The 15,585-nt window shown below is 33.1% G+C and overlaps 1 protein-coding gene across 1 annotated transcript in view; it reads left to right on the forward strand.

Moving 5' to 3' along the window:
- The window catches only part of CNOT6 (CCR4-NOT transcription complex subunit 6), a 43,150-nt gene extending 27,784 nt beyond the window's left edge, over positions 1–15,366 (forward strand). The window contains exons 5-12 of the mRNA XM_044661606.1: positions 4,614–4,718; positions 4,804–4,872; positions 5,826–5,983; positions 6,905–7,059; positions 7,897–8,051; positions 8,590–8,820; positions 10,752–10,954; positions 15,154–15,366. Of these exons, the coding sequence (XP_044517541.1) occupies positions 4,614–4,718; positions 4,804–4,872; positions 5,826–5,983; positions 6,905–7,059; positions 7,897–8,051; positions 8,590–8,820; positions 10,752–10,954; positions 15,154–15,366 (1,289 nt within the window). The remainder of the gene's footprint in view (positions 1–4,613; positions 4,719–4,803; positions 4,873–5,825; positions 5,984–6,904; positions 7,060–7,896; positions 8,052–8,589; positions 8,821–10,751; positions 10,955–15,153) is intronic.
- The last annotated feature ends 219 nt before the right edge of the window (positions 15,367–15,585 follow it).

A 15,585-nucleotide genomic window follows, 5' to 3' on the forward strand; every position in this document is an offset into this window, starting at 1 on the left:
TTTGCATTTACTTTGTTGTCTCAGTGGGTAAAAGTTGAGAAGTAGTTAAAATTTTTGAAATTAAATAGGAAGTTTAGAAAAATATGAAATATTTGAGGAAAAGGGAATAAATTTTATGCTCTTTTTTTCACCACCTAGAAAAAGCTCCAGATTTTTTATTTGAGAATTACTTTCAGTCCTAGTTAAGTATCCCTATCTCATTTATATTTATCTGCACAAAGTTTCTTGTCCCTATCAGTTAGTTCCTATTTGATATCTTTTCTCTCTCCATCATTGTTCTAATTTCTTCATTTACCTTAGTTCTTAATCCAGTATGCGCCCCGCCCTTCTTTTTCTCCTCCTTTAGTTTTTTTTTTTTTTTTTAGCTTATAAAACAGTTTTTGACTCTACACTTTGATCATTTTGACACATTGGGTTATAGCCACTTTTTCTCACAATAGGGAAAGCCCTTAAAAATTAAGGATGGTAATTTGAATTTTAAGAGTTGAAGTAATGTGAGATGTTACTTAGAATCCTATTCTACATGCAGGAGGAGTCCCTTCTCCAAAATCTCTGAAAGAGATCCCCCCTTAGTTTCAATACTTCTAGTGACAGAATATATTATCTAATAATTCAACACATTCTGGGTGGGGATTATTTGTTTTTAACAAATCTTAATTATGAAAAAATTCTTTATATGCAACCCAAATATTCCTTCCTGTAATGTCTACCCATCAGTACTATTTTTTCCATCCTGACTATATAGAATAATTCTTTTCTGCTTCCATACACCTGCCTTTTAGATATTTAAAAACAGCTATCAGATCCTTCATGGTCTTCTCTTATCCAGCCTAACCGTGTCCACTTCCTTCTTACGTGTAACATTTCCTCATGTTAGATGATTTCCAGACCAAACATCCTAGTTAGCTTTCTCTGGTCATTTAATCTGTCAATGAACTCTTAAGAATTTAGTGCTCAGATTTTAAAAAGACTATTTCAAATCTTTTCTTAATATACATGATGCATGACTGCATTTTCTTCCCCCATTTGTTCTTTATGCTGTACTTTTCTTAATATAATCCAAGATTACCATAACTTTTTTTTTTGTCAGTCAAATTACATTTGGTTCATTTTAAGGTTTTTATAAAACTTCCCGGTCTTTTTCACAGTATCTATTGATTCATCACAGAATGCCTTAGTGCAGTGATGGGCAAACTTTTTAAAGAGGGGGCCAAAGGAAAGGAAATGCTCATCTGTAATTCTGTTTCTAAGGCAACTCTTTCAAAGTTTCATTGTATTGTATCCTACTCATTGTATTAGTCAGATCAGGAATAATGTCCCATGGCAGATAGAACATTTCAGGGGGGCGCATCTGGCCTGGGGGCCATAATTTGCCTGTCACTGCCTTACTGGATAGAAAAGCAGCTTTGGAGCTATAACTTGAGTTCAGGTCCTCCCTTTGATACATGTTAGGTCTCTGACCCTGGACAAATCAAATCACTTGACCTCTTGGTTTTCTAGCCAATTCTCTAAAACTCATGTTGCAGAGAAGATGCCATCTTGCATCATTAGCAAGAATTTCCTTACTCCCAGTTCCTTATACTAATAGAGTTTTTTTCAGTGTATGTATTAACTTTAACAAGATAATAACTAAAGTGACATTTCAAAACATAATATAGGGGCAGCCATGTGGCATAGTGGATAGAAGGTTAGGTCTGGAGTTGGGAAGAGCTGAGTTCAGATCTAACCTCAGACATTTCCTAGCTATATTGACCATGGGCAAATCACTTAGCCCTAATTGCCTAGCACTTGTACTTCTGTTTTAGAATTGTTACTCAAAAAGTAAAGGTATAAAGAAATCATATGGACCATTTCAATTGTACTTTTGTACATATATAGTGTTGGGGAATGATATTTGCATTAAATATATCTGATTAACACTATTATCTAGAATTCATAGGCAAATAACAAAAATCAATTGTCTTCAATAATTAAGTAGTCAAAAAATGTGAACAAAAAGTCTTCAAAAGAATTTCAGACTATTAACAACCATATGAAAGATAGAACCACATTACAACTAATAAAAATAGGTTTGCTTTACACTAGTAGTATGTCAAAGATTATAAAAGGTGGAAGTAATCAGTATCGGAAGAGTTGCAAAAAGATAAGCACACTATATACTGTGTCACCTATGAATTAATTGATCCAGTCATTCTAGATGGCAACTTGGGATTATGCTTCAAACTTACACTTTGATCCAGAGATTTCATAGCTAAGCACAAATACCTGATGAAAGACAATATAGAACAGAAAGGTCCAATATAGGCTAGGATACTCATAATAGATCTTTTTGTGGTGGCAAAGAAATGGAAGTAGGAGCCCGTCAATTGCTGAATAGCTATATAATTTGTAGTTCAAGAATGTAATGGAATTACTGTCCTAAGAAACATCAATCAATAAACAGTATGTATTATGTACCAGGTCCTGGGGATACAAGTACAAAGAATGAAATGATCCCTACTCGACATGAGCTTCATTGTAGACTTAGGAACTGATGGAGAGTGAAATAAGCAGAAGCAGGAGAACCATTTGCTCAATGACTACAGCAGTGTAAATGGAAGAACAACAACCAAGAAAAATAAAAGCTCTGACCTGAATGCTATGTAATTATAATGACCAAACTTGACTCCAAGAAAAGATGAGAAAATACATCCCTTTTTTTTTTCTGGGAATGAGAAAGGGGGTGGGACACTGATGGACCACTGCATATATTGTCAGACACTATAGACAGGTTGACATATTGATTTTCCTGAATAATCTTTTCCCCTTATTTTTATTTTTTCTTAAAAAGGGATGGCTTATAGGAGAGGGAAAAGGATATTTGAAAATGAAAGTAATGTAGAAACAAAAAAAAATAATTTTTTTCAGACACAAAAGAAACTATATTGGTTCTATATCCAACTTTTGAAATTCTTTTTTCCTTCCGTGTATTTTTCTAAAATTTATCTTGGCATTGGTTAATTTATGTAGTCAGAGTATATATATTGTTCTGACTCGGCTTTCTTCATTTTGCATCACTGCATATGCCTTCTTATATTTCTATTCTTTAGATATGCCATGATTTTGTAGGTAATAGTATTTCCTTTGTAGAACATCACCTAATCATTGGTCACATGGTTTGTTTCTATTTTTTAGTATTACAAATGATGTAGCTAGAAATATTTTATGTAGAATGTATTTTTTTTCCCCTATTACTAATATCCCTAAGGTATAGTCTTAGCCTTGGAATCACTAGATCAAAAGTTATGGACAGTTCTGTAATTATTGCATACTGCCATTTTTCTTTTCAGAAAGGTTGTACCAATTCAGAATTCTACCAATTGTGTAATAATATACTTGTTTCATCATAGCTTTGCTAACATTGAATTTTATTTCTTTTAAGCTAACTATAATTTAATGGGTATGAGGCCAAAAGAATTGCATTGATATTTCATTGGATATAAGAGCATTTAAAACATTTTTTATATAGTTAATGGAAATTGGTCTTCTGAGTACTTTTGGGTGATGAATTTTATTCTTATAACTGTGTCAATTTGGGGTTTTTATTAGAAGTATTTAAGACAGAGTTAGATCCCCCACCCCACCAGCCTCTTTTAAACAATTTTTTATTTTTATTTAATCAAATCTATTTCCTCATGATTAGATAAGAATATTCCTTTTCTACACAATTGCTATTAGTCTTCATATTAAAAAATTTTTATCTTTAGATCACTAATGTGTTGGGAATATATTATGGCATAATGTTTGAGATGTGAATGAAATCCTATTTTTTCACCATGCTGCCATCCTTTACTTTTGTATTTAAATTAAAAAAAAACCACAACTTTACATTTACAATGTTAAATTTCATCATGTTAAAATGAGTCTGTCATTCCAGTTTGTCAAGATCTTGTTTAGATCCTGATTCTATTGTCTAGTGCATGAGCTGTTTACACTTATACTTTTGTGGCATTTTTGAAATTGATAAATATAGCAACTAGACCTTCTAAGTCACTGATAGTGATAAGAGAGTTCAATGCGTGTTCGTTTTTTTACAAATCATGTTCTTTACCATAGCTAGGTATGTAAATATTATCTGTAGATGAAGAAAATAAGGGCCAGAAAGGTTTTGTCTTCTGACTTTAACACCAGTTAAGTAAGTGTTAGAATCACAGCTTCAAATCAGATCCTTTGGCACTAGGTTCATTACTCTTTGTTCTTTACTATAGTAGGCCAAAATTAATCCATTAGTTTTTGTTAACTAACTTACCAACCAGCTGAGAGAATACCATAACCTGAGAAGAAAACATGTTTCATCCCAATGCATTAATTACTTTTACCTTCTCATTTAATCTGATTAAAATCTAGAGAGGGGAAAGTGGGTTTCATCTCTTGAGTTTTAGTCCTTGTTTATTAATTTTTTTTCTGACCAAAAAATTTCTTTGAAATAATTTAGACTGACTCAGTTTATGAAACTTAAAAGTTTCATATTAATTAATTTCATAGTTTCATACTAATTAACATTCAGAGTTTTTTTAATATCTCTAGATTGAATACTCATAAGTCTTTATTTTACTTTTTAAAAATACTTCAAGGAAATCCACTTACACAAGATATATTGAACCTCTATCAGGAACCAGATGGAACAAGAAGGCTATTGAACTATTTGCTTGATAATTTGGCAGGTACTGGAAAAACAAGTAAGTGGTAAATTAGTTTAGATTACTTTATTGGGAAGACAAATAGAAATATTGTCATTTCATTTTGTGTTAAATATTCCACTAGTGGCAACAGAACAACCACCTCCAAGATCTTGGATTATGTTACAAGAACCAGACAGAACAAGGCCAACTGGTTGGTAGCATTGTTTTTGTTTGCTTATTTTTCTACTAGTTATTACCAAATATAATTGAAGTTATGACATACCAGTAATTGTGGTCCTTAAAGTAGTCTTTGTAAGAAACCTATCTATAGATAACTTAGTTTAGAAAATACAAATAATCATATTTTTGAAAACTAAATTTCTCCATATAGGCCTGCCTGACCTCTGTGTAGAACAAAGAATGTGTCCTATAAAATATAGTCAAATGTAGTTACAGCAAAAAGGGTATTCGTATAATGTGAAGAAAAAAAATACTAGCTTTGAATTTTTGTTCTAGCTCTAGTTCTCTTAATTTGGTGTCAGGTCTTACTTTTCTGTGATTTTACATGATATTTGAGACCCTTTTATTGCTAACATTATTTGATAGACATTAAATTAAAATCTTGAAGACCTAGGTAACTCTCCTACTGTTTAAAGCAACATTTGATTTAGTAGACTTTCAAGACATCAGAATTCTTAGCTAAGTAAGAAATTTGCCAGTTAACTTAATTTCTTTTGAAATTCTAAATTTGATGGAATTAATTTGTATAAAATACTTTATAATTAGTTGTAATTGGACTTCACTTATGCTTTTGCATGAGTTAACTTTGTAGTTCTTTAAAAATGAATCAAATTTGGCTTTTAATATAACTTAATTGTTTCAGTTTCACATATTTCTCCATGAGTGTTGTGTGTGGTGGTAGTGTGTATGGGTATGTTTTGGGGTGGCCCCTCAGAAATAGAGGGGAATTAGAGAGTATGGAAAATTGCATTTTAGAGGCTAACCTATTGATTATCCAAGAGCCATGTCTGAACTTTTTTATCAAGATAACATTGTGTTTTCCTCTAAATTATGGTGCTTTAAATCAAAGATTAGTAGTAAAGAATCTAAAAGATTTTTTTCTGAAATTTATGTAAATATCTGATTTTTTTTTTTCCCCTACAGCTTTGTTTTCTGTGATGTGCTACAATGTTCTTTGTGATAAGTATGCAACTCGGCAATTATATGGCTATTGTCCATCATGGGCACTTACTTGGGAGTACAGAAAAAAGGCCATTATGCAGGAAATCTTGAGCTGCAATGCTGACATCATAAGTCTTCAGGTAATGTATAGAGAAAAACTTTGTTTCCATGTATAAAATCCCATCTTTCAGAATTTCCACTTTAAGGAACAAAGAAAGTATACATTAATGGGCATTTTTCAATTGATAGCATTTTGAATTCCCATCTTTATAAGTTCCCTATAATCTCTTTATAAATTTCCTATAATCCAGCTTCAGCATTAATCCTTTGGGTTCTAGATGTGGTGGGCAAACTGACTATCAGCTTCCCACTGCAAACCTGTACTGCCCTGGTGAGTTAACTTCAACCATGTTGTCCTCACTGTTACAACAAACATTAGTCTGAAGTGCCTAGGAAAATGGAGCTACATATATGGGATTTTTCTTTTTGATTTTAGCACCATCTTGATTAGGGCACATTTATTTAACATAGGGAAAAATCTACATGTGGTGCTTACATACTACTAGTCTCTGGAATGACATTTTGATTACTTAAAAATTGCCTGGGTAAAACAACATCTTTACATCTTAGGTTTTTTTCTCTGTTCCTGGGTACCAAAAGAATTGATCTGGGCAGTTTATACTTGTAAAATGAAAAACAAGCAGGTGAGAAAATGTATTGTAAAAAGGGGATGGGCCTTTGCTGTTCTGACCTCTATAACTCAAGTACAACACTTCTATGAATAACCTGTGGGTATATAGGCATACCCCTCTGTAAGGTTGCCCTGACCAGTGCCTTTTTTTTTTCCAGTAAAAAGGCTAATATGTTTTAACTAAAGTCAGCCATAATATCATCATCCATTAACAGTAGTGTTCCTTTGATACTGACTGCCCCTTTTTACCTAACATTGTCTTAATATAACCAATTAATTATGGTAGGCAAGGTATGCTTATAATAGTTTGTGTGTCATGATGAATTTGTTTTTAGGGAACTGAAATACTATACTGTTTATGATTTTTCAGGAGGTTGAAACTGAACAGTATTACAGTTTTTTTCTGGTAGAACTAAAGGAACGCGGCTATAATGGATTCTTTAGTCCAAAATCTAGAGCTAGGACAATGTCAGAACAGGAAAGAAAACATGTTGATGGTTGTGCAATATTCTTCAAGACAGAAAAGTAAGTAAGCTGTCTCCCTTGCAAACATAATACATTTAACTCTCCATTCAAGGTGGACTTTTTTGAGGGGGTTTAATTCATTTATTGTTTGAACAAGATTATTAATGAAAATAAAAATGAAAATTGCTACTATAAATTTTTCCTAATAAAGTTGGAGAGTTCGTTTGTATGTGTATACATACATATACATTTTGTATATATATATATATATGTTTGTGTGTGTAGCACACATTTGTCCATATATTTTCTCTTTTTTGTTATTGTTGGGATTTAACTCGTATCAATGGAAGCAACATGTGCCTTCCTGTATGTTCCAAAGAACTTCTTAACTTTCTTATCTTGAACCTGATCCTTGGGAAAATGTGGTATAGGAGTTATGGGAAGAGATTTTGTGTGTTATGGTTGTCATATTTTAGTTCAGAGAAGAGAACCTCCTTGTTAGCTGTGCAGAGTTCTAAAACCACATGTGGATCAGTGCTAAACCAAAATTAATTTAAAATTTTATTTTAAAAGTTGCTGTTAAATGTGGACCATCTGTTTTTGAGTTATTTCAGCTCCACGAGATGTACATAAACATACATAAGGTTAGAAAACTTTATCTAGTATACCCCTCAGTTTTCAAATTATAGAATTTTTGTCCTAGAGAGAGGAGACGCATCAATATCGTCATTCATAAGATGGGGAAACAAAAGGTCTCAGAGAGAAAGAGTGCCTTACCAAAGTAATATGTCAGAGGCCCAGCTTCCTGATTCTTGGTCCCAGACTCTTTCCTTTATACCATGCTGCTTCTCCTGAGAAAGCATTTTCTCAACTATGCTTTTTATTTATTTTATTTAGATTCACATTGGTTCAAAAACACACTGTTGAATTCAATCAACTAGCAATGGCAAATTCAGAAGGGTCTGAAGCTATGCTGAACAGAGTTATGACAAAAGATAACATTGGAGTTGCAGTGCTACTAGAACTTCGAAAAGAATTGATTGAAATGTCATGTAAGTGAACTTCTGAAGTTGGGGTCTGAAATATAAGCGTGTTATCTTGACAGCTTTGAAAAGAGTAGAAATCCAAAAATAGCTGATCATATTTTAATTATCTTGACTAATACCTCAGAAAAGTAAAAATTTCAGTCTTTTCCAAAATGTCAAATAATTTCTCCTACCCACAAAGTTTAAGATATTGGGGAGTTTTCTAGGAAAGCCTTATAAGGAATGAGTGAAAAAGCAAAAAACCTTCATTATTTGCTTTTTTAAGGCATTCTTGATTTGAAGAAATATAAAGGTGAATATGAAATGAAATAGCTATTCATACACTGAACTTCAACATTTTCCTACTTTTTTGGCAGCAAAGGTAAATTGGAAGTAGTCTCCCTCTTTTGAGGTTGTGGGTTTTTTTTTTTTTTTTCCTTTAGGCTGTTGAGACAATGTAGATACTAAGGACATTTGAAAATGAAACAAGCCATTTAAAATCATTTGCTTTTAGTCATAAGATTGCATGAGATGAAGTGTTTGGTTTCTCGTCCTCTAATTTTAGCTGGAAAACCACATCTTGGAACAGAAAAGCAGCTTATTCTCGTTGCTAATGCACATATGCATTGGGACCCTGAATATTCTGATGTGAAATTGGTACAAACTATGATGTTCCTCTCTGAAGTAAAGAACATTATTGACAAAGCCTCTCGGAGTCTCAAGTCCAATGTACTGGGAGAATTTGGAACCATTCCACTTGTGCTATGTGCAGATCTCAATTCTTTGCCAGATTCTGGTAAAAACAATATTTATTTTATTAATTTTTTTCCATAAATGCATGAATCACTGAAGGTGACATTATTGACTTAGCATTTGAGAAGATCAACTTCAAATGTTTAACATGAAATGATTTTGCACATTTTTTAAATGAAATAGCATAATGAAAATTCTAGTATGTTCTCTTCTCTTGGATGTTAAACACACAGTCTAAATAGAGAATGACTTATTTAAAATTTAGGTGTCTGAATTAAATGTTCTTAAATCAGGGATTCTTAACCTTTTTTGTGTCATAGACACCATAGGCACTTTGGTGCCTCTGGATTCCGTCTTTAGAATGTTTTTAAATGCACAAATTAAATACATAGAATTATAAAGGAAATGAATTATATTGAAACATGGTTATCAAATATTAAATTCACAGATCCCAGGTTAAGATATTCCCTGTCTTAATTCATGATAGTGCTTGAATTTAATATTAAAATGTATTCATCGTGGGGACAGTGAGGTGACTCAGTGGACTGAGCCAGGCCTAGAGATGGGAAGGCCTGGGTTCAAATATGATTTTAGACACATCCAAGCTGTGTGAACTTGAGCAAGTCACTTAATTCCTGTTGTCTAGCCCTTTCTACTCTTCTGCCTTGGAACCAGTAAGTAGTATTGATTCTAAGGTGGAAGGTAAGGGTTTTTAAATTTAAAAACATGTATTCTTACTGCATTATCAAAAGTTGAGAATAATGTATCCTTCTCCTATATTTTATAACATGAAGAGCAGAGAACCCTATCTTAATTATTTTTGTCTTTTTTCCCCTCAATGTACTCTGTACCCAGTGAATTATTAAATGATAGTTAAAAGAAGTAATCATTTACAATTCTGTTCTTATCTTTATTTATGTTTACAATTAAAGTTGTTTACTTTAGTAATAAAAATTGATAGTTGTTTTATCCCTTATCTATAATATTATATATGTCTTATATCTTATAATATTATTATAATATATAATTTAATAATACAATATTATCTGTAATACATATTCTCAAGCTGTTTGATATAACTCAAATTCTGAGAAGATACCTCTTGTAGGTTCCAACCATCCTTTCACAGAACCTCAAGTATAATATATTTTATTGGCATATAGGGTAAGCTAAACTAGTCTTATTTTTATTTGTAAAATTCTAGGAAATTAACTCAGCCAAATTGGGTAAATGAGTCAGACTATACTTGAAATGCTGTTTAATATGTAATGCAGCTGTTATGTCATAAAGTAGAAACAATGTTAGGTTTTGAATCAGACCAGGTTCAAATTCTGGCTTTGCTGTTTACTTTTGTGATCTTAAATAAGTTATTTAATTTCCTAGGCCTCAGTTTCCTTATCTTGTAAAATGAAAGGGTTAGACTAACAGCCTCCAAAGTTCTTTCTACTTCTAAATCTTTCATCGTATAGGCCCTGTTAAAATGATTGTAAAGCTTGTAGTGCCAGACTAGACAATACTATATTTTTCTATGTTTCTCCTATATTTCCACCCTCTTCCTCCATCAACACAAATACAGAACAAGAATATTCTCTGATTTGGAAGAGTAAATATAATATCAAGTAATTTGCCTAGTAAAGTTTAAGGGCAGCTAGAGAAGTGAACTTTATATCAAATGTTTTTCCTTCTACAATTGATTATGTAAAAGCTTGCAGGGAATTACTCTTACTAATTATAATTGAGAATTATGTTCTGGAAGTTTCACTGTATAATATCTTCCAGTTTTAGCAGTAAAGTATCCAGAAAATGTGGAGATGTGTGATATTAAAATATGAGTTGAATATAATTTTTAAGATTTTTTATAAATAGTATTTTTAAAGCACCAGTTTACATTACATGTTGGTATAAGGTAACTGTATAAGTTTGACAATTTTAATAAATTTTAACTTAATTAGTATACTTTTTTGTTTATTATAGGTGTTGTAGAATATTTGAGTACTGGTGGAGTAGAAACAAATCATAAGGACTTCAAAGAACTGAGATACAATGAAAGTCTTACTAACTTCAGCTGTAATGGGAAAAATGGAACAACAAATGGAAGGATTACACATGGTTTCAAGTTAAAGAGTGCCTATGAGAATGGCCTAATGCCTTATACAAATTACACATTTGACTTCAAGGTGAGAATTTAGACTTGAAAGCATCCATTTCAAAATCCTAGTCTTTTCACTTAAAGTAATAAAATAGGGGGCAGCTGGCTGGCTCAGTGGATTGAGAGCCAGGCCTAGAGATGGGATGTCCTAGGTTCAAATATGATCTCGGATACTTCCTAGCTGTGTGACCTGGGCAAGTCACTTAACCCCCATTGCCTACCCCATACCACTCTTCTGCATTAGACCCAATGAACAGTATTGATTCTAAAATGGAAGATAAGGGTTTAAAAAAAAAAAAGGAATAAAATACATGTCTTAAAAACATGGACATTTTTAAATTGGGGGTAAAAGACTCATGTAATGTTTTTGTAGAATACTGAGTTTTGGCAAATCCTTTGATAAAAGTTCATGTGGTATATGCTTCACACTTCATCACATGCTTATCTGAAAGGAATTTCTAGCCTAAAAATATGTGACCATCAATAAAAAGGGAATTTTCACTCTATAGATTTGTGTTATAATAATTCCTCCTTTTGTTGAGGTTTGAGGTATTCCACAGCAGTGAACATTTTAGATTCTGAATGAGGGACTATCCTGAGAGGAAAGTTCTTGCATTCAAATATGTATGTTTTGAAAACATCTGTTTTGTTTTCTAAAAATCTTCAAAGACTATGCTTCCTTTTAATTCAACTGTTTTATATAGTTGAGATGTTAGTATATCAAGTAAAATTGGATGTTAAACTGATTTTTTAAAAATGGTTACCACATCTCAGATGGCAAAGTTTTTAAACAGAGTTATCTGTTGCTTTACTGTCAGAATTAAGTGAAGTCAGATTCTCCAGAATCTCCAGAATAAAAATATATGATCAAAATGTTTGACCTTAATAATGGGAGGGAGGTCATCTTTCTTTACGTTGGTAATGTAATAACACTTGATTTCTGTGTGAAACTAACAGAAAATGGTCTGCTTTCATGAATTGCATTGTCTAGAAGATGATGTTTACAATGCTATTCCTGAGACACTGAGATATTAGAAATTATGTACGTTATTGTATGCATTCTATTTTAAAAATTCTTCGTCTTTTGTTATGTATAGATGATAGTTTTTATTTTTTTGCTTTGTTAAAATTTTCCCAGTTACATTTTATTTTATATTTTTAATTGATTATTTGTTTGTTTGTGTAGAGTATTTTCCCATAGTTACATGTTTCATGTTCTTTCCCTCTCCCCCAAACCTCCTTACCCCCCATAGCCAATGCACAATTCCACTGGGTTTTACATGTATCATTGATTAAGATCTAATTCCATATTATTGATAGTTGGACTAGAATTATCATTTAGTGTCTTCATCCCCAATAATATTGCCATCAGCCCATGTATTCAAGCAGTTGTTTTTCTTCTGTATTTCTACTCTCACAGTTCTTTAGAAGATAGTTTTTAGCCAAAATATTTAACTGATAAATCTTATCTTATTTCTTGAACATGCTTGATACATTTATAGTAATCCTATATTAGCTATTAGCTATGTGTTCTGTTTACATTAGATAAACATATCAAAGTAGACTGCTGGCCCCAAGATTAGTTTTATTCCCAGCTTATTGCCTGTAAAAAAAAATCTATGAAGGAGTTATTACTCTTATTTTATTTCATGTTCATTTTTATTTTTTGTTTTTATTTTATTTTTTATTTTAAAACCTTACTTTACATCTTGGAATCAATACTGTGTATTGGTTCCAAGACAGAAGAGTGGTACGGGTTAGGCAATGGAAATTAAGTGACTTGCCCAGGAAGTGTCTGAGACCAAATTTGAACCTAGGACCTCCTGTTTCTAGGCCTATTACTCTTATTTTTAGCTAGAAGACACAGTGAACAGAACACTGGGCCTAAAACCAGGAAGACCTAAGTTCATATCACCCAGACACTTCCTGGCTTTGTGACCCTGGACATATCACTACCTTAGTTTCCTCAACTATAAAAGAGAATAAAAATAACACCTCTTTCCCAGGGTTGTTATGAGGCTCAAATGTGGTTATGCTAGTAAGTTGCTTAGCACAGTACCTGATGTGTCATAGATGTTTAATAAATACTTGTCTCCCACCTTCCCCTACCCCACCAAACTTCCATTAACTCAGTTAATAGGAGTGCATTTGTGTTATTGCTCACATGGGAGGGTTCATTGATGGAACTGTCAGGGTAATAGCAAACTACCCTTTAAAACCTTGGGTTTTTATATCTTTTAAACAACGACCACCAAAAAAGGAAAACTTTTCTGAATGTAGAGAAATGATAAAAAAAAAAAAAATCATCAGAAGACAAGTGCAAAAAATCATCTGGTACATTGGAGATTAAACCTGGAAGCACAAAAGAAACTGAAGACATTTAATTTATGATGGTGTTGATACTTCACTTGCTGTCTTTTTCTGCTTTCAGCAATATCTTCTTTTCTTTGCTGAATTTGTTGTATACCCATTTGCTTCTTCACTGTAGCATTCTGCCTTGACTTTCATTTTTCTGCTTTCATTCTCTTTCCCCATTGAAAACGTCAGTCAAAATTGGCTTCTCCCAGTAGCCTCTCCAGGTTTATATTGTAAGGAGGCTAGGGATATCTCCCTTTTTATATAAGAGAAGGCTCCATGCTGTAATGGAAAAAGCACTGGCTTTGGAGTTAGAAGACCTGGATTCTATCCGAATCCCAGCAATTACTCTGTGACCCCAGGCAAATAATCTCTCTGAGCCTCAGTTTCCTCATTTGTTAAATGAGGTTAATAGCAAAAATACCTCTATTACAAGATTAAGAATAAATGAGTGAATGTGTGTTATAGATCTTAAGGTTCTGTATAAATGTCAATTATTACCAAGAATAATCCTATCTCTTCCCTATATAATTAGCTGCAGCAATGAAGTAGGAGGAGGCAGGTATTTGTGATTACTTTCCAAGGCACCTGATTTCATTTAAAAAAGTAAAGAGGGCAGCTGGGTAGCTCAGTGGAGTGAGAGTCAGGCCTAGAGACAGGAGGTCCTAGGTTCAAATCCGGCCTCAGCTACTTCCAGCTGTGTGACCCTGGGCAAGTCACTTGACCCCCATTGCCCACCCTTACCACTCTTCCACCTATGAGAAAATACACCGAAGTACAAGGGTTTAAAAAAAAAAAAAAAAAAAAAAAGTAAAGATCCCTTACTGAACTAATCTGTGTCTTCCTGAAAGTATTGTTGTTATGTTGAGATGGGCCTAACTCACAGAATCGCTTATCCTACCTATTTAGAGATTCTGTGGATTATTTACCTACATTTGGAATGCTGATGTATTTGTGAATTATAAATTATTTATACCCTAATCCTCCAATAGAATGTTTTCCATGTCTTTCTTACCATTTCATTTCAAAAGAATCATCAGTCTTATATCTCTTATCAATATCAGTGCAGATTATAGCTCCTCAGCATTCTGCACAGGTCTTTGTCAATTTCTGTGACCAAAAAAATTAATCATCTGGCATAGTGGCCAACCTGCTGCTTATGAGTTCCTCTACATTTATCTAAGGTCTTTTTCAGATGAGACACAATCTGTCACTGTGCTTTGTAAGACTTATCAATGCTTATACTCTGTAGGCATAATCTTTGAAAACTCTTAATAGGATTGAGAGGGGATGGGGGGAGTAGTACTTTATTTTCAAGAAAAGATAACTTTCAGTTAAATGTTTCTATGGTTTATTTCCTGATTGAGGTATGTTCTATTGGCATATCTATAACCATCTTCCTACCCCACACTCCCACAATTAGGCCATTTTACCCTTTAATTTGTACAGCTTTATACTACTCGTTTGAACTAATTAGCTAGCTAGTCAACTCTGTTACCTTCAATGGCACTGGATATTTTCTTCCTGCCATTTGATATTCTGCGGGGTACTGGATTAGCGGCAGGGCTGAATCAGGATGGGTCTCAAGAGCTAGGATTTATGTTGATTGCATTCTAAAGCCAAATAGCATAATCTAGAAAGCATTTTTATGTCTTTTTCCTTCCTATCATTGACTGGAATCAAATCATCATAATGATTTATGTTGTCCTTAGTTTCTTTGAGTGAAGTTATGTAAATGATTTTGTTTGTGGTGGTAATATCTATATGATGATAAATCGCAATGGTATTATGAGTGATAAAACTATGTTCCCTAAAGAAAGCCCTTGATGTTTCAATAATATCTTATGGTTTTTGTTTTTGTTTGCTTTCCAGGGTATAATTGACTACATCTTCTACTCTAAACCTCAACTAAACATCCTAGGCATTCTTGGACCTCTGGATCACCATTGGCTAATAGAGAACAATATAAGCGGCTGTCCACATCCACTCATCCCTTCTGACCACTTCTCACTTTTTGCACAACTGGAGCTCTTACTACCCTTCCTGCCCCCAGTCAATGGTATCCACCTTCCTGGCAGAAGGTAGTCAAGTACATTGAGAGGGCAACCTCAATCTGATTTGTAAAATTGTAAAATCTGAATATAGAGGAGTGAGGTATGGCCAACAGGGATTTTTTTCTTAATGGTAATTTGAATTTTAAATCTTGATTATTTGGTAAAGACATAGTAAAAGCCAGGTGCTATCAACAGATAAAAAATTCTGAGCCCAATCTGCTTTATATACTGTTAGACAGAGATTGGTGCA

This window comes from Gracilinanus agilis, chromosome 2 (genome assembly GCF_016433145.1).
Source record: "Gracilinanus agilis isolate LMUSP501 chromosome 2, AgileGrace, whole genome shotgun sequence".
NCBI lineage: Eukaryota > Metazoa > Chordata > Mammalia > Didelphimorphia > Didelphidae > Gracilinanus > Gracilinanus agilis.